Genomic DNA, 18,671 nt, shown 5'->3' on the forward strand with positions numbered 1-18,671 from the left:
TTCGCAATTGATGTTTGCCACGACTGTTAGGTAATATATCGTTACAATTTCGTTAATAAAAAGATTATTCTAAGATTTATTTCACAACGATGAAACTTCGTAATAAAGAAGATTGCTGAAACAATTCTAATTTACTGTCGTAAGATGTGAGAAAATCCACTCGTCTGATTTTTCGATTCGCCTGTAAGATGGCGTAAAACTCGTAGTTCGATCTTCGAAGAGAGACGTCGATAGCCAGAACGAATACGGAAAAGAAGGAAAGAAAAGGTTGCTTCGGCTGGAAAGCCGAAGAGTAGTCGTGCAAGGAGTCGAAGAGGGGCGCCGAATCTAAACCCGATAACGAACCAGCTGGTGGCAGTGCCGTCGGACGACGTTTACGTGGAAGTACGGCCTTCGCGAAAATTCATTTCTCTATCCAATCACTGTCGAATGATTCTAACGAAGAAATTTGAAAAACGATAGAGACAGTGTCACAAAATCAGAAATTGTTAAAACGATTACCTGTGATTCTTGTTATCGGTAATTGGTGATCCATCGATTTTTGGTGATTCCTGATCGAAACAAGGCAAAGCAAAGGGAACAGAGAAGAAGAAGAAGAAGAAGAAGAAGAGGAAGAAGAAGAAGAAGAAGAAGAAGAGGAAGAAGAAGAAGAAGAGAAAAAACAAAAACAGAAACATGCCTTGACCGCACCTCAGGTGACACCAGGATGTATTGTATAGTCGAAAGAATATCACTGTGCTTGTAGCGCGTATAACTTTTGATTGGACGACAAATGTCGTAGGTATTCTTATCTGTGCTGAGGTGTGTGCGTGTGTGAGTGAAATCGTGTGTGGCTGTGGGTGCTGCTCTCCTCGATTGTATCTGACCTGACCCAGGTGAGCACCTGGACCAACAAAGATGACTACGAGGGAGTTATACGTGAAGGTACGAACCAGTTCAGATTCTCAGGCCATCGCAGGTACACGAATCCAGTTCTACGATGGCAACTGGTTTAGTAGCATTGTGACAAGCTTGTCTGTTGACATTTACAATTACCTTTTCATGAAATCTCTCGTAAAGCCTGGCGAGAATATCTCTTCCATTATAGAACAGTACAAGAGGTAGAATTTTAACTTGAGTTTGTGAATCGAATAAATAAGTTCCAATAATGACAAATAAAAATGTATATTATCGTGAAAATGATCGTGAGTCTAGTAATTCTTTGAAAACAACAGAGAGATGTTTGGATCATTGTCGAATTACAAAACGAATTTTCGTCTCCGACGTCCCCTGAATATTTCCATAGTTATTGCTGGCGTATCTAGTTTTATAATATTGTGCAAACTGCATTTGCGTATTCTCTTTAAAATTCCGAATGGAAGAGTCCGTTCTGCAGAGAAGCAGAGGAGGTCTTTCGGTAAATATGTTGGAGTAGATCTCATGTAAACGTGTGCGAAATTTTCCCTGGGAGTTATTCAGTGTTTTAAAACACTCGGATGCTTCTATTCCTTCTTCCGATTTCCTGATAAAAATTTTAAAATATAGCTGCTCGATTTCGGATGAATATCTGGCTCAAAAAAAGATTGATCGATCTTATCTGTCTGCCTGATATTACTCTCGTTTCATTTTATACGAATTTAAGTGCATGGAAATGCGTTATCGATTACGTTTTTGAAGTTCGGAAAAGTTCGAAGCGCGTCGTTAAAACCTGAAACGAAGCAAGGAAGATTGAATATTATTTTGTAAAATCGAACGAAACTTTCTTCTTTTCTATCGCCGATGCATATCGTGCATGGTTAATTGTTTGAGAAAATTGTGGTATAGACAATATATTATTGCAATTAGTTGGGAAGTATCCATTATCGATTCGATCGAAGATGTCTTTCTCAAACTTAACTACTACTTTCACAAAAGGTGTCTATTCCTTTCAATTTTTATAGCAGTAATTTGCACTGTTTCGAACTATGCATGACCTTCTCAATATGACATTTCAAATTATAGTTACACGTATCTCATCGATCTCGCTTGTACAAAAAAGAGATTCGATACTCTCTATGATTTAAACGATACGACAACGACAGATACGTGAATTATAATTCTGGTTTATAACAGAAAGTAGTGGAGAACGAGGGACGAACAAGTCTAAAATGCAGAAGTTCTTTTTAAAACAAAAATCAATAATTGTCGTATGGAAGCTCGGAGGCTCAAGACCTAAATTTCGCTTTAAAACCAGTGATTACGACTAGGTTGTCGACCACGATAACATTTGTTGTATACAAACGAAGCGTTTCTTGACAAGATATTATTGCGTCGAAGCATTAGCTATGTCCCTGACTAAGTATCGCTCGTAGATAGACTAAGTATCGTCTCTCGTTGTATTATAATCGTTAATAATAATCGTTATAATAATTAGGCAAATTGTCTATACAAAAATCAGGTAAACTAAAATATTAAAAAGTAAGATTCTGCTCGCATTTAATTATAACTTACCCACGAGGAACTATCTGTTAACCATGCAGAAATGAAAACTGGGATACGGTGTTCTGAATTAGCTGATAATTACTTGGGTCTTACTATGCGTGAGAATGTTACGTACAAATTGCACAGTGAACGTAAGGGAACGATACTGTGAGAATACTTAGTCGACGAGAACAGAGAGTTTAGTCCAGCCCGAACCTGCCCCTTTAAGGTCGTGCCGTGGCTCTCCATCTTGGCTGATTTATTGCCTTGGTCAAGTGAACTGCGGGGGTTGTCCGAGGTCGTATCGCAATTTTCGTCCAAGTTACCTGCAATGATATTTGCTTTTTAATAGCGCTAACTACAAATAGTAAGAGAAACGTGGCTAAAATATACCCGCAACCGTTAATGGACATTACATCTGTAGATACTGGTAAAGTCAGGGACACCTATTGCTCAGTACAGAACGCGCGTATTGATTTAGTCATCTTATGGATGGTCTTTGAGTTTTACGATTTATAAACGCGAACAGAGAATAATATATCGCGTACGAACACAGCTTAACTCTTAAAGGCCACGAATTTATTAATACGAATTTTTGTTTTCTTATTGTCAACCTATAATGATATCGCACATGTGTTTCAAAAATTGCAAAATTCGAACTAGTTTTTCAGGGAAAAGCTCTTTGGGAACTTACGAAACAATTATTTATTAACACGTAATGCTGGCAAAGGAAGAAACAGACTCCAGGAAACAATGTCCAAATATCATTTTTATATTTTTCATTCTCAGTTTGAAATACTTCTTCGACGGTTTTCATGTTCTTTTAACATAGGATTAAATTATTTCCTGACGTGATCGTAATATTAATTTGCAATTACCGCGTACGATGATCGTTCCACGCTTCTTCTAGTGTCAAATAATAAAGAAACATCTAATTCCACTGGTTCGATTTTGTTAATTTCTTGATTTAGAGAAGATGCTTCCAGGTAAATTTTCTTACGATGACCTTTAAGGGTTAAAATGTTTCCTGGCGCGAAACTCTTGTAACAATTAATTACGCAATAGCAAGTGCTTAACGTTTTGCGAACTAGTTTCGACACGTTCGAACGTAACAGGCGAACTCATAATGAAATAGAATGTCGTCTAGGTACGATGCTAGCCGGTTTGAGACACAAGGAAATAATGAAATTATATTATGCAATAAATTGAAACACGAACCGTAGTCTCGATCGCACCTTTACATTTAAAGGTAAGCTAACCCCATTCGAGACTGTTGCTCGCACGATCAGTTCGAGGAACGTGATCGCTAAGACTTCTCTTACGAACGGGCAGTTCCCTTTCTCTCGGAACAGAAAAGCAAAGCGTCTTGGAATAGGTCGTTCTCCTTGCTTCTTCGTGGCCCGTCACAAGGAGGCGCACAAGGAGTCACTATCGTGGACATTATGCTTCGCGTGATTTTATCCGAAAGGTCAAGGAAGATTTCTTTGAGACTCGTCATCCCACGATGACCAATGTTTTAATCCGGGTATAACGGTTTCGTAGAAATATTTTCGTCATTCTGCCCTTCTAATTCTTCCACGCTCGTAAATTGATCTCCGGTGCCTTGAAAAATACGTGTACAATACGAAGAACGCATTTTTGTAGACTTTCATTGTCTCGTGACGACAGCACCGTGATACAGCAATTTAGTCGAGAACAAAACTGTCGCTTGGTTAAATACGGTGTTTCGATCGCCCTTTTGTGCAACCTCCGTGAAAAACGGAGGATTCCTTATAGCAGTCTCTCACGAAGGCATCCCGCTTCGCGATCTTACTCAACACTGAAAGTATGAACTCACATTCTCACGCTCGTAAACTTCGCTCGATGAACATTGTGCATTTAGATTTGCATTTGCAGTTACAGTTTATATGCTGTCCTTTAAATTATAGCGGCTCGAGAAACCGTTTGAATAGTTGTAGAAACTCCCTCTCTCTTTCTCTTATCATTCTATTACATATACAGGTATAATATAGGACATTTTTAAAGCTTTGTTAGCACTCTCTTCTTTATTATCGAAGTTAGTAATACCAAATATGAATCGGTTCCAAGTTTTACAAATGACATCACGGTAGCTGTATCTCTTTCTAGCGTTATCGAAATTTGAAACGTTTTATACAACGCATAATAGATTCAGAAATGTTTCTATAGTTTCTACAAATGCTCAAATACTTTCGCGACTCGACTTATATCTATCTTCTGCATAGTTGAGATCGATAACGCATCGAACATGATCAAACGATATGATAGAGGCCGCAATCAAGAAATACGTACTCGGTATGAAAGGCACGTTTATCTTTAGCCGATTGAAAGGGAAACTGTTGGGTGTACAGGGTGCATGTGACACGGTAACTCGCCACCGGTGTTAACGGTGCCAATTTCGACGCACGTGGTAAAAATCATACGTGGGCGGGAAACTTGACCTGGTTATTCTCGATAACGGAGAACCTTTCTCAGGAACAACGATGCCGAGCTACGGCGATCGATCTCTCGACGACAAACACGACGTCAAGCGGTTTCTAGGTGTAGCATGATGCTCTCTAAATGTACTTCGGATTTGCTGCTGAAAGCGTAACAACGTTAAGCCTTGGCAACACAGTCGCGAATAACATTTTGCGATAAATGTTAAAGTTCACATCTGCGTAAATCGTCAACAATAACAGAAGCAGGAGAAAAGATAGCAGACACCGAGGAACGTTAACAATGATCGCAATTGTTATTTGTTACGTATTGAACAAACGAACAAGTGCGAAGATAAATTATTTCCCACGTCGGACGTACATAAAAGAATATGACAGGCAATTTCAAACGTATCTATATTACCGGAGTATATTTACGCCACTTGTGTTACGTTATTACGTTAGGGTCTTAATTTTCAAGAGAAAGGTTTCCGCAATCCTTAGCTTTCATTTTGATCAATAAGCGAGCAGAACAATCGGAGATACGCGTGCAGGGGATCCCCACGCATTTTAAAGCTCGCCAAGTTGTATTCTCTTGTTAGGCGAATACGTACGAGTCGTGAAATCTGGATGTATTTTGTGGGAGGAATCAGTGTCAAAATGATTCATTCTGGAGTGGTTTCACGGTTGTAGATAAGATTATAACATGTATCTTCCCCTTCCTATGTTTACGTGAATATTAAAAATAAAATTAGATGTTCGTGGAATAACGTCATCGTGATGACGTCATAAAATTGTTATCGCGAGGTCGTTATTGTCAAGAAATGAATTTTCTAATTGTATCTTATGCCAACGAAAAAGTTGATAAATTCCCTGACACGCGTTACATACTATATAAAGATACGTTGTTACGTTCCGTTCGTTTTTCATAATAATAATGATGATAATAATCGATAATATTGAAGTTATCGAACGTAGTAAAAAATTACGTAGTTTGAACATTGAAACGAGTCGTGAGTAGAACGCGACAGAAGCCGTAGATCGGTGGTCTGTTGGCGAAGCTCAAACACAACATGCGAGTGGACTGCGTTCATGTAGATACCAGAACTTCCCCTATATTTCTGCGATACTATGTTGCACTGCGTCAGAAATATCTTCGAAATTATCTCTTCAGCTGGTCGAGGAGCACAACGATATTATTGAAAATTTTTTCTTCGGGAATTTCGCATTCGATGAAAGTTATGGTTAGGATAGACCCGAAATATTCATGAATGGGAAGCAGAGATTTACGTACCTAATTACTAGTTACGCAACTTACGAAAGCCGTGAGAGAAGTCGAGGTTGAGAGAACAGCAATTAATTTGAAAGGAAGAGGGGAAAGTCGGATATTCTCATCTTCGAACTTAGCGATTGTCGCGCTTAGATTGAATCGCGCGCGGTTCGCTCTCATTCTGACCACCTTTTCAATTAACAAGCCGCGTGGGAACCCGGTAGGATTTTACTTTTTATATAGCTTTCCGTGAGTAAGACTTAACAGAGTAATCGTTATTTGGTACGTAACGTAGAAAGCATGAGAACTACGTATAATACTTCTTTGGTATACTTTGACGAACGAAGTGAACCATCAAACGTTCATCGTAAGAGAAAGGGTAGGATTTGCTGGAATTAGAACAATAGAATATTCTACGAGTCATCGACCACTTACTTTCCGAAAAGTAAGCACGATCGAATAAGTACGAATCGAATGTACGGAAAAACGTTGAAATCGTGAAGAGAATTTGTCTGCTACTTTGCTGTTCGTTATCGTCGGAATATTTCGTAATACTTTTCTTTAGATGATTTCGATGGGATTCGAATTTAGGAAATACATATTTCGTTGAATTTTTTTCCGTTCAAATTTATCGATGTGTCACAAATTACGTTTGCTGGAAAGGTGGAATTCGTAATTGCACAATCTGAAATTGCAAAGTCAGCAATCAACTAACCTCGAAACGCGAAGATACAATAACTACACTTAGAGTAACGTGGCGTTAGTAATCATTGCTGAATTATAGTGCATAGTTTACAACTGAACGTCTAAACACGGTGATGTTCAAAATTTCGAGGTTAATCGTTCCGTTAATAATCCCGCGAAGGGAGAAGTATTCCATATTGCGAGAAAGTTGTAATTATTGGTTTAATAATTTTAGTGATAGCATACCGAGGTATGAAGTTACTTTTAATTAAAATATCGACGCCGTTGAAAATGAAATTTGTGTATGTACCACGGATATCTACATATATTCTTCTTGATTCTTTCTCGGTATCTTTCGAACGATGTCTTGCATAATAGTTGAGTTATGAGAATTCATGGTTAATTTTCATTTCTTCCTAGCCATAGCTGTCTCATATACGCGTGTCACTATTCTGTTTAAAGGCAGAGCACGCATAAACACTTTACTGTTTTCAATCGTTTTAACCGGTTTTCGAATATCAAAACGCGACAGCGTAAATACAACGACGTTTAGAGAAGACAGTAAACTATACCGTTGCACGATATTTCTTCAGCTCACGTAATTCGTCTTTTGTCTGTACACCGTGCTCGATAACAGTACATTTTGGTATTTCGTGTCTCATTTGTATGATAGCGAGACAAGCTGAAGAACCATTTCTTTGATACCGTTACGAATCTTTTTATCTTCCAAGGAGAATTACGTTCAACAGTGTTGGTTTTTATCTTTGAAGTGCCTTTTCCTTTGTTGAAAAAGTCCCTTTAGAATTGATAATTTTGTAATTAGAAAATATTACGTTCAAAGGTGTTTGTTACATCTTTGAAATATCTTCTCCCTTTTTGGAAAAGTTGCTTCAGGGTCGATGATTTTGTAATTAGGAAAAATGATACTCAACAGTGTTCGTTTCGTTCTGGAAGAAGGAAATATCTTTCCCCTTTTTTGGGGGAACGTTTCTCCAGAAATCGATAATTTTATAGTCACTGTATTTTCAAACACGTTACGGAAAAACGTGTCGCGGTAAAAGAGTAATAACGGTTCTAATGCGATAACCAATCTCGATTTGGCGCAGTTGGCGTCGTAATCGATATGCTGTATTGCCGACCTCATTTTCATACGTACTTCTCGCAAAAAGGAAAAGCAGGTCATCTTTTTAAAAGAAGGAAAATTAGACGCCGAGTAATTAACTCGTACGAGCTCGTTCGCGTAGTTGAAAAACTTCTTGCTTGGGCTCGTATCTCAAGGCGATATTTCACCGTTGAATCGCGAAGCTTAACTTTTAAAACAATAATGATAGCGCGAAGTACTTTTCAACGTTATATCGCTAACATAAATTCACCATCATAACAAACTGTAAAGTACTTATTATATTGACGCAAAGGTGCTTAATAAAAATAGTGATATTGAAAAGGAATCCGTGTTTCGTTGGAGTTAAAGTTATGGTAGAATTAGGTTCGTTCTATTATTGTTGTACAACGTTGCATCCGTAGATTTGCCATCGTAACGAACTGTATTGTACCATGTCGATGCACAGATGCTTGATAAAAATAAAAATAGACGTATTGAAGAGGAATATGTGTTTTCAGGGTGGTAAGGTATGGGTGCCGCACCCAGAAAAGGTTTGGGAAGGCGCGGTGCTTCTGGAAGATTACAAATTAAAACAGGGAACCTTGAAGGTTAATACGGACGATTCCAATCAGACGAAGGTCTTGGAGATCAAATCAGACTCCGATTTACCACCGTTAAGAAATCCTGATATACTTATAGGGGAGAATAACTTGACATCGTTGTCGTTTCTTCACGAGCCAGCTGTTCTGTATAATCTACAGATTCGTTTTCAACGACACTGTATTTACACTTATTGCGGTATCGTTTTGGTTGCGTTTAACCCATACAATGAACTTCCAATTTATGGCAACGACACGATATGGGCGTACAGGGGTCAGGCGATGGGCGATTTGGAACCTCATATATTCGCCGTCGCTGAAGAAGCGTACACCAAGCTGGAAAGGTTGAAAGCTTCTTTACTCTGTCACAAATTACTTAACCCTTTGAGTGTTCGCTAAAGGTACCAATAACTTAAAAGCCTAATACCGAGCGAGAAGCGTACAAAGAATACAAAATACACTCACATCTTTGGACTTTTAATTTAATGTAAGAAGATGGCAGAGGATAAACAATGAAATGATAAGCCTATTTAGATTTTTCTGATTTTAATGCCAATAGGTGAAAAATATGTAAATGCCTCGAATCGAGAAAAGTAAAATATTTAAAAATAACTGACAAATGACAGGAGATCTTTTAAAAAGCAAGAATATTTCTAATGTTAAGACGGTCGATGATTTTGAAATGTTCAGGAGGATAGAATCTTAAATTACCTGTATGGTGTTGAGAAGAAGCGTTGTCTGTACGGATTAAACACTCAGAGGGTTAAAGGTTATACAGGCAGGTGATGGTTAGAGTTTTTAAATGTTGCATAATAAACGTAGGGAAGGTCACGACCAATCTATTATCGTTTCTGGAGAATCCGGTGCTGGAAAAACTGTCTCTGCAAAATATACGATGCGATATTTCGCTACCGTCGGTGGTTCAACGACCGAGACGCAGGTCGAGAAGAAAGTCCTTGCCTCTCTACCGATCATGGAAGCTATCGGTAATGCAAAGACAACGAGAAACGATAATTCCTCGAGATTCGGGAAGTTTATCGAGATTCAATTTAACAAACACTACCACATCACCGGAGCCAGTATGAGAACTTATCTTCTGGAAAAGTCAAGAGTCGTGTTTCAGGTATTATTAATTAGTACACCTCTCGCGTTCGTTTCTTTACAAATGAGCCGGTTAGTTAAACGAATGATTTTCTAGACATACGAGGAAAGGAATTATCATATATTTTATCAAATGTGCGCAGCCGCAGCGCGTCTACCTCATTTGCATTTGAGCCACCAGAGTAAGTTTCACTATCTAAATCAAGGAAATGATCCCTTGATAGATGGCGTGGATGACTTGATGTGTTTCGATGAGACGATAAGCGCGCTCACCATGCTTGGATTCTCGTCCAAGCAGCAGGACGACATGCTTCGTATTTTAGCAGCTATTATGCATTTGGGAAACGTGAATATAGGGAATGCCGATAACCAAAATTCGAGCAATGAAAACGACACCGAAACCAGTTACATTCATGTAAATATCATGATTTTACCTTAACGGAGATCCATTCTGCTTACATTTGGTTAAAATGTTCTATCTGGCACTTTCTCGTTTTTCAAGACACGGCGAAATATTCGAAATTTATCCCGTGTATTCTAGCTTCCAAGCATAGTTACGTTGTACAGGCTGTTACGAGATAACGATTAAACATTTTCTGCGAAGCGAAGAAAAACAAAGACGGCACAAAGAAAATGATAATTTTTCGTTGATAGAAAAGATTCCGTTTTCTTCGGTTTCGAAATAGATAGGACATTTCAATCAAAGGGAACTTTACTGACATTCGATGTACCTTGTTGCAACCTTTTTAGTCGTCAGACAAACATCTATTGATGATGTGCGAGCTGTTGGGCACCGACGTAAACGCGATGAGAAAATGGCTGTGCCATAGAAAAATCGTGTCGATGAGGGAAGTATTCTTGAAACCAATGAACGTGGAACAAGCGATTGGCGCTAGAGACGCACTGGCCAAACATATTTACGCGGAATTGTTCAACTGGATCGTAGCTGGCATCAATAACTCCTTGCATTCTCAAAACAAACCCCAGTGTTTCATCGGTGTCCTGGATATCTACGGTTTCGAGACGTTCGAGGTCAATTCTTTCGAACAGTTTTGCATAAATTACGCGAACGAGAAGCTTCAACAACAATTCAATCAGCACGTCTTCAAGTTAGAGCAGGAGGAGTATTTTAAGGAGGAGATCGAATGGACTTTCATAGACTTCTATGACAATCAACCTTGTATCGATCTCATCGAAACGAAACTGGGTATTCTCGATTTGTTGGACGAGGAATGTAGGGTTGGTGATACTTTTCGTTCTTCTTCCAAAAACTCATCCGTTAAAACGTACAATACTCAAATGACCATTTCATGCAGATGCCGAAAGGTTCGGATAGTTCATGGGCGGATAAACTTTACTCGAAATGTGGAAAATCGAAACACTTCGAAAAACCACGATTTGGAACTTCTGCCTTCTTGATTCACCACTTTGCCGACCGGGTGCAATACGAAACGACTGGATTTTTAGAAAAAAACAGAGACACCGTTATCGAGGAACAGGTTGACGTACTGCGAAACGGAGACGTATGTAAAATTCACGTAACTCGGTGCTTTGGATTATGGTTCCAGTAGATGCATGTTCTAACTAACCAAATGTTGGAAAGTACACTTATAAAAATATAAATATTACAAATGCATCCACTGTGGCCATAGCCTTATGCGTAGATCGCTATGCAGAAAATTTTCATACTGTTTATTGTTTCAGAATAAGTTATTGAAGAAGTTATTCAGCGAAGAGGATCCGAAGCTTATGGTACCATCGAACGTGAGACTGAAAGTATCGGCTCAAAAGCCAGCATTAAATTCGCCTAAGCAAAATAAGAAAACGGTAATTTGATGCTGCAGAGTTTTTGCTGTAATTCTCTGTTGGTGATTTTGGTCGATAAATGTTTGTTGTTGTACAAAATCTGTAGGTAGGTTCGCAATTTCGCGACTCCTTGAATATGTTGATGTCTACATTAAACGCAACTACACCGCATTACGTGCGCTGTATCAAACCAAACGATACCAAGGAAGCATTTGAATACAACCCAATTCGTGCGATGCAGCAATTACGGGCTTGCGGTGTCCTAGAGACGATTAGAATATCCGCCGCTGGATTTCCCAGTCAAAGAACATACAACGAATTCTTTCTCAGGTACAGGAGCCTCTGTAAATTCAAGGATATTCGACGCGACGACCTCAAAGAAACCTGTCGACGAATATTGGGCAGGTCAGTTACGTTCACTTTCCATTATCGTCCCACTTTCTTTCTCCTCCTATAATAAATTTATAATATAAAATAAATATCCTATCAGGATATTCATAAAACGTGTAACATTTTTGATCAGTCGATTAATTCTACCAATAGAATATTTTATATGTATATTTATTATGTCCTTTTACCGACAACTTAACAAATACTAATTGGACACCAAATGTAGCAGTTAAAAAAATTAATCTGTCTGAAATGTATATTTCTATGATGACATAATGCATTCAAATTTTTGCTAACTTTCGCTGTGAACTTTCCAAACTACTAAAATACAATAAGCTCATCTTTTCTAACACAATCGAGAGTTACCGAAAGTAATGGTACATCTATTGCTCAATAATGCGTTAATTCCACAAAATTAGAATATAAAACAACTTGAATTTCCTCAGGTATATCAAAGACGAAGATAAATTTAAATTCGGCAAGACGAAGGTTCTTTTTCGTGCTGGTCAAGTAGCTTATCTAGAAAAGCTACGAGCGGAACGACAGCGAGATGCTTGTGTTATGATCCAAAAAACGGTGCGCGGTCTGATATGCCGTAGTAGGTATAAGAAGATTCGATGTGCTGTGCTTGGTCTTCAAAGATACGGAAGAGGATACATCGCTAGGCAGAAAGCTCAGGCTGTGAGGGAAGAAAGGGCCGCGACGAAAATTCAAGCTCGTGTCAAAGGTTGGCTGAAGAGGCGTCGATATCTCCAGATAAAACGCACAATTCTCGGTATTCAGACGTACGGCAGGGGAAAACTGGCGCGACAGAAATACGAACGAATGAAGGACAATGCGGCAGCGATTGTAATTCAGAGATTCGCCAGGGGTTACCTTGTTCGAATGGCGTGCAAGAAAAAATTAAGAGATATTATAACCGTTCAGTCTTGCATCAGAAGGCATATGGCGAGGAAAGAGTTTAAGAGATTGAAAGCTGAAGCGAGAAGCGTGGAACACGTAAAATCTCTGAACAAGGGATTAGAGAAGAAGATAATGACCCTGCAGCAAAAGATCACCGAGCTTGTATGTTTTAACAACATTATTATTTACAAGTTTAGGCATATATGAATAATATTGGTGTTAAAGGTGTTGAATGTTGGAACACTGTTTGGTTTCTAGATGAAAGAGAATCAGGTATTGAAGAACGTTCAGAACGAGGTGATAGACTTGAAACACAAATTAGAAGGACTGAAATCTGTAGACGCGGAGAATAAGAAATTAAATGCTATACTAATAGAGAAAGCGAAAGAATTAGAAAAGATTCAGGATATCGTGAAAGCTGAAAGAGATGAAAAAATGGATATTTTACAGGTAAATTGTTGAAAATGTTCGGTTAAGTTGTGTATAGGGGATTGAATATCGTATATTTTATTTAGGACAAGGAAAGAAATACACAAGAGAAAGAACAAGAAAATATGGAGCTTCTGGGTGAAATCGAAAAGTTGCGAAAGGAACTTTCGGTAGCTAATGAAAAGTTGAAGAACAACCAACGCGGTGCTGAAGAGAACTTGAAGTATCGTTTAGAACAGGAAAAAGATCTTCTCCTGCTGGACCAGGACCAGGATCGTGGCGCCTATCAGAAATTATTGAAAGAGTATCACGAGTTAGAGCAACGTACAGAAATGTTAGAACAGAAACTCGCTATGCATGCTCCTGCACACTCGCGTTCTCTTAGCAATGCTTCCAGCAGTAGCGGGCAAATCGTGTCTACGGAACTTCCACAAGATGACCAGAATATCGTAAAATCATCTTTTATATATTTTTATCTAGATTTAATTCATTTCTGTGATATATAGTTTAATATTTCGTTTAATTCCGTTTAAATAAGGATTTGGGTTACGGTTCGGTAAGATCGACTGCTTCTTCCTCGACTCCTTACTCACGGCTGGAAACGATTGACTGGAATCAGCAAAGGTCAGATAGTCCACCCGATGGAGAGGTCCAATCAAATAAATCACCTGCCGAAACGAATGGTCCGACACACGCGCCAGTAGATATTGGATTAGTGTTGAAGCTTCAACAGAAATTAAAGGATGTTGAGAAAGAGAAGGGAAGATTAATCAGAATGGTGGAAGATTTAGAACGTGATAGTCCCGAAGAAACTTCGAGGATGCAAGATACATTTAGGGTAATTTTACGTGCTTAGAAGTTCGATCTATCGAAGCGATAAGTTAGTAATACGCAATGATGATATTAGAATTAATACCTATTTCTGGATTTTATAGCTTCAAGAATTGGAAATGGAAAATGCTCAATTAAAGAAAGATTTAGGTACTTTAAGAAAAAGCGTTTCCTCAACAGGCCTAACTGGTGCCCAGCAGAATCTCATGGGTAATTTGTTAATTTACATGGCTAAGGAATTTTTCCATTGTTTGCTTTATCGTGTACTATAATCGAATGTCGCTTTCTTCATATGTCTCTGTTTAGTCTAGTTTTAATATATTATACCTTTATGTTTTATTTTTTTGCTGTGCCATTAACCAAAGCTTAGTATATAAGATATGCAAATATTGCATCCTCATAGATCTTTATTTTGCTTCTTGCAATCCTTTATCTGCTTGATGTATGCACGTTAACGTTAATAAAACACATTCTCCCGCCTCTAATACCGAATAACCATAGTTCATATCATGCCGTTCCCTGATGTGACTATTTATAACGTTGAAAGCAATAAACGATTAAAAAGAAAATTTGTTTTTCTTTCGCACTTTCTCTTTGTTTTTACATCATATAATCTGCTTGTGAAATAAAAGGGATGATATAAATGGATAAATGAGGAGTGCGATAAATAATTTCCATTTTAGGACAATTTGATGCGCTTCAAGAAGAGCTTGAGAGAAGACGAGAAGAATGCATTCAACTGCATAGCGTGTTGGCAGATAATACACGAAGAATGAAGAGCTTAGGCTCGAATTATGGCCGTGATGTGGACATTATAAACGAAGACGGCGAATTAGTACTCGCCTTCGAAACACAGAAAAAGATCAACAGGTATTTTGAGATTTCTCGAATTTTGTAATCTTGCTTTTGACGAAAGAGAAATGTTAAACCGTATCTAATCGTGTTTTGTCGTTTGTGCATGCATTTCAATTTTCAGTAGACTTAAGACAAAGCGAAAGGCCTCAAGAGAGTGAGTTGAGCAGATAATTTGCCGCGATTAATCAGCGATCTTTATCAGAAATCAACGAAACTTATCGAATGTCATTCATTATCAAATATCTCATACATCTACCTATCTAGCGCTAGTTCCTTCAGTTTTTTTCGATTGAACAATTTTATTGAAAGTAATAGGTGAATCGACATTTTGTGTTTTCATTTAAAGGCAATTAGAAGACGAGCTTCAAATGAAGGAGAAAGGGTGGCGGGCACAGAGGGATGAATGGAGAGCGGAAATCGATAGGTTACAGGAGGAAATTGAGAAGCAGCAGAAGTTACTATCCGTGAATTTGAGCAAATCGCCGCAGACCCAGACTGAGGCATATATGCAACACGAAATTGCCAGGCTAACGTCTGAAAATTTGGTAAAGTTAATTTTAGTTGTCGCATCAAATAAAGTTTTAACATAACATTTATTAATAACGATAATTTGGATGTAGGAATTGCAAGAAAAATACGATAAAATAGCAGAAGAATGCAGGAAGTTTAAAAGGCAATGCAAGATACTTGCGAAACGTCTGAGGGATGCAGGCTGTGAGTACACATTACTAAGCAAACTGTGTAAATTTTCTTGTTTTTAAACGATATAAAAGGAATGGTCGCGTAGTAAAAATGATTGGAAAGTAGTATTAAAATTGTGTAATATTTAAATGCTTTCTAAGATGAGGGAGACGATACTAAGGAACATAAGGACCGCCCTCATATGTCAAGGGGCGCCGGTGAGTGCGTGGTCCAATGTTCATTTCCATTGCACTTCACATATACCATAATTCACTATAATTCGTATAAATTAGTATCTATGGTAACATTACATCATCTGTCATGTGAATTTTAAAACCTCGCATATTACTATGGGAGACTCAAAATTGTCATAATTTTATTATTACAATAATTATATACAATTATTGTTATAATCTATTATCTTATTTTCAAACTTATTTCATTTCATGCCATTCTTCATTCTATTTACTTTTTCGGCTTTTTTTGTTTATATCTTCGATTTATCTATTTGTTTTGTCAGTTTTATTAATTTATTTCCATCCGACTTCGTAAAACTAAAAATTATAAAATGAAATTAAAATTCTTTTTTATAGTGCCAGATACTGCAGAATCTGTAAGCGATTCTGCGATAATGTCTTCCAATAGTCAGTCGGGAGATAATGGAAGTAATTTGCCAGTTATCCGGAAGAAAGAAAGAGATTATGAGGGCATGTTCGAGTTTAGAAAAGAAGATATCAACATAATAATACGTCATCTCGTTTTCGGTAAATTTAGATAACTTCATTTATGTTACATAATTTGGATGATGCCAGTATCTTTTGAACTGTTATAATTCTTTTTCTAGAGTTAAAACCTAGAATCGCGGTGACATTACTTCCTGGTCTGCCAGCTTATATTCTTTTTATGTGTATAAGGCATACAGACTGTGTAAACGACGATGAAAAAGTGAGATTGTTATTAACGGCATATCTCAATGCTGTGAAACGTGTAGTCAAGAAACGCGAGGACTTTGATTGTAGCGTACTCTGGTTCAGCAACACCTTGAGATTGTTGCATAATATGAAACAGTATTCGGGAGACAAACCTTTTCAAATCGAAAACACACCAAGACAAAATGAGCAATGTCTTAGAAATTTCGATTTAAGCGAGTATCGCCTTGTATTGAGCAACGTGGCGCTTTGGATTTTCAATAATATCGTAACGAATCTTAAAGAAAGGATTCAAGCTCTGACTGTCCCCGCTCTTCTCGAACACGAAGCTATATCAGGCTTGAATTCTAACAAACTCGGTCGACCACGATCATCCTCTATGGGAGAGGAGCCAGAATCAACTCAACAAAAGCTTAATAAACTTCTCGATGAACTTACTTTAGTGTATAAAACTCTTCAATATCATGGTGTTGATCCTGAGATTGTCGTACAACTTTTCAAACAACTGTTTTACTTCATGTGCGCTAGTGCTCTGAATAACTTGCTTCTCAGGAATGAACTTTGTCATTGGACGAAGGGCATGCAAATAAGGTTCGTGAAGGTTTGCTAGGATTATTTAATGTGATTACTTAATCTTAACATTATGCTGTCTTTAGATATAATTTAAGCCATTTGGAACAATGGGGACGAGATCGAAGATTAGAAGCAGCATCCGAAGTGCTTCAGCCAATTGTACAAGCAGCACAGCTTTTGCAAGCTCGTAAAACAGATGAAGACGTAAATTCTGTGTGCGAAATGTGCAACAAATTAACCGCGAATCAAATAGTGAAAATTCTAAATTTGTATACACCAGCTGACGACTTTGAAACGCGCGTGCCAGTTTCGTTCATCAAGAAGGTACAGGAAAAATTGAGTGAACGTGGTGAGAACAACGAACAGGTAAGTCTAAATTTTGCTACACCTATCTATTATTGGATCGGCTATGTTAATAAAGAAGTAATTAATGGATAATCAATCTTCTTTTTCAGCTGTTAATGGATCTTATGTATTCATACACAGTAAGATTACCATTCAATCCATCGGATATTCGACTAGAGGATATCGAAATACCAGAAGTACTTCATTTACCCATGCTCAAAAAGGTGTAATCATAGGAAAGGAAAAACTTAGAGGCCCTGCTGTGCATATAATTTTTAGTTGAGTAACAGTCTAATGAATAATCGAATTCGTATAGTCTATTTATTAAAAAAAAAAAAAAAAAAAAAAACAGAAAAGAAGGAAACAAAAGAAAGAAAGGAAGAATTAGATTACTTTCATAAAATTAGATAACGCATCGAGGGGGGTCATCGACATTACATTTTATATATTTTTTTTTACTCGTGTAATTTGTATTTTATAAAACATCATTCCTATTCTTCCGCGTAAAAGTGTCAATTTAACGAATTCGTTCTGACAAAAATTTTCGTTATTAATGTATAGCGATTGTACGTCAAGACTTAAGGAGGATGGTGTTGATATAAGGCTCTGCTGGAACTTGCGATTTAAACATCTGAATTGAGTAAAGACATTGGACGTACGTTAAATAAGAATAAGTGAGATATAAGAATGCAATTATATACGATGAAACGAAGTGCCGAATTCTGTATCGTATGGTACAGAAATGTTGTTATGGAGATTAAAGATGTTTAAGAAGTGCGTTGTTTCTTGGTGTTGTTAGTCTATCAAAAGTTGTTATGGCAAAATATTGCAACTCCAAGCATGAACTTTATGTATGTAATAAATCTATTGGAGATGCACTTATTGTGTAAAAACAGAAAGAGAAAAGAGATATGTGTTATGCTGGGATAGATTGTATATTTTGTGATAAGAGAAAGACTATCTGTCTATCCCCATAGACCGAAGGCTGAAGATATCGGAGAAAAAGAGAGAAGAAGATAGAGGTATACAATGTTGTTATAATATAATTTATAAATGTACAAGCGATCGTATTTTGTGCCATTTTATTAGTAGAATGTTACCAAATTGTTTCTTACGTTGATCGATCTGCATTTACGTTTATGCTTTATGAAATAATTTTGGAAACAAAATTCCCACAACCCGGATTATACAGGAAAAAATATCTGTCTACACGATTATACCTTGACTCGATGTGACAAATTTATTTGTTCCTATGAAGAAAATAAAAAAGAATCGTTGATGGAATCATATACCCCACTT

General features: G+C 37.6%; 1 protein-coding gene across 5 annotated transcripts; it reads left to right on the forward strand.

Moving 5' to 3' along the window:
- Positions 1-302: 302 nt before the first annotated feature.
- On the forward strand, positions 303-18,656 carry LOC117231765 (unconventional myosin-Va). 5 transcript variants are annotated; one of them, XM_033490489.1, is made up of 23 exons: positions 303-695; positions 782-924; positions 8,449-8,873; positions 9,352-9,652; positions 9,728-10,045; positions 10,381-10,869; positions 10,947-11,153; positions 11,335-11,457; positions 11,543-11,841; positions 12,273-12,891; positions 12,988-13,179; positions 13,245-13,607; positions 13,697-13,996; positions 14,094-14,199; positions 14,673-14,859; positions 14,966-14,998; positions 15,191-15,389; positions 15,465-15,558; positions 15,687-15,743; positions 16,119-16,289; positions 16,370-17,045; positions 17,111-17,393; positions 17,483-18,656. In XM_033490489.1, exons 2-23 carry the CDS (start codon positions 898-900, stop codon positions 17,600-17,602), a joined length of 5,589 nt encoding a protein of 1,862 aa, XP_033346380.1. In that variant the 5' UTR covers positions 303-695; positions 782-897; the 3' UTR covers positions 17,603-18,656. The 5 variants fall into 5 exon arrangements, with proteins under 5 accessions (XP_033346380.1, XP_033346381.1, XP_033346383.1 ...); XM_033490490.1 differs by having other exon boundaries at positions 303-924; positions 14,969-14,998; XM_033490492.1 differs by lacking the exon at positions 15,687-15,743 and having other exon boundaries at positions 303-924.
- The last annotated feature ends 15 nt before the right edge of the window (positions 18,657-18,671 follow it).

The sequence above is a fragment of the Bombus vosnesenskii genome, unplaced genomic scaffold (assembly GCF_011952255.1).
Source record: "Bombus vosnesenskii isolate JDL3184/JDL3185 unplaced genomic scaffold, Bvos_JDL3184-5_v1.1 scf7180000013273, whole genome shotgun sequence".
NCBI lineage: Eukaryota > Metazoa > Arthropoda > Insecta > Hymenoptera > Apidae > Bombus > Bombus vosnesenskii.

What these genes read in the sequence shown, in the direction of transcription:
- LOC117231765 (XM_033490489.1), top strand. Translation starts at nt 898, where the DNA reads ATGACTACGAGGGAGTTATACGTGAAG. An exon ending in CCGAAACCAGTTACATTCAT is followed by an intron (nt 10,046 to 10,380) that starts GTAAATATCATG and finishes CAACCTTTTTAG; the next exon opens with TCGTCAGACAAACATCTATT. An exon ending in AAGCGAAAGGCCTCAAGAGA is followed by an intron (nt 14,999 to 15,190) that starts GTGAGTTGAGCA and finishes TTTCATTTAAAG; the next exon opens with GCAATTAGAAGACGAGCTTC.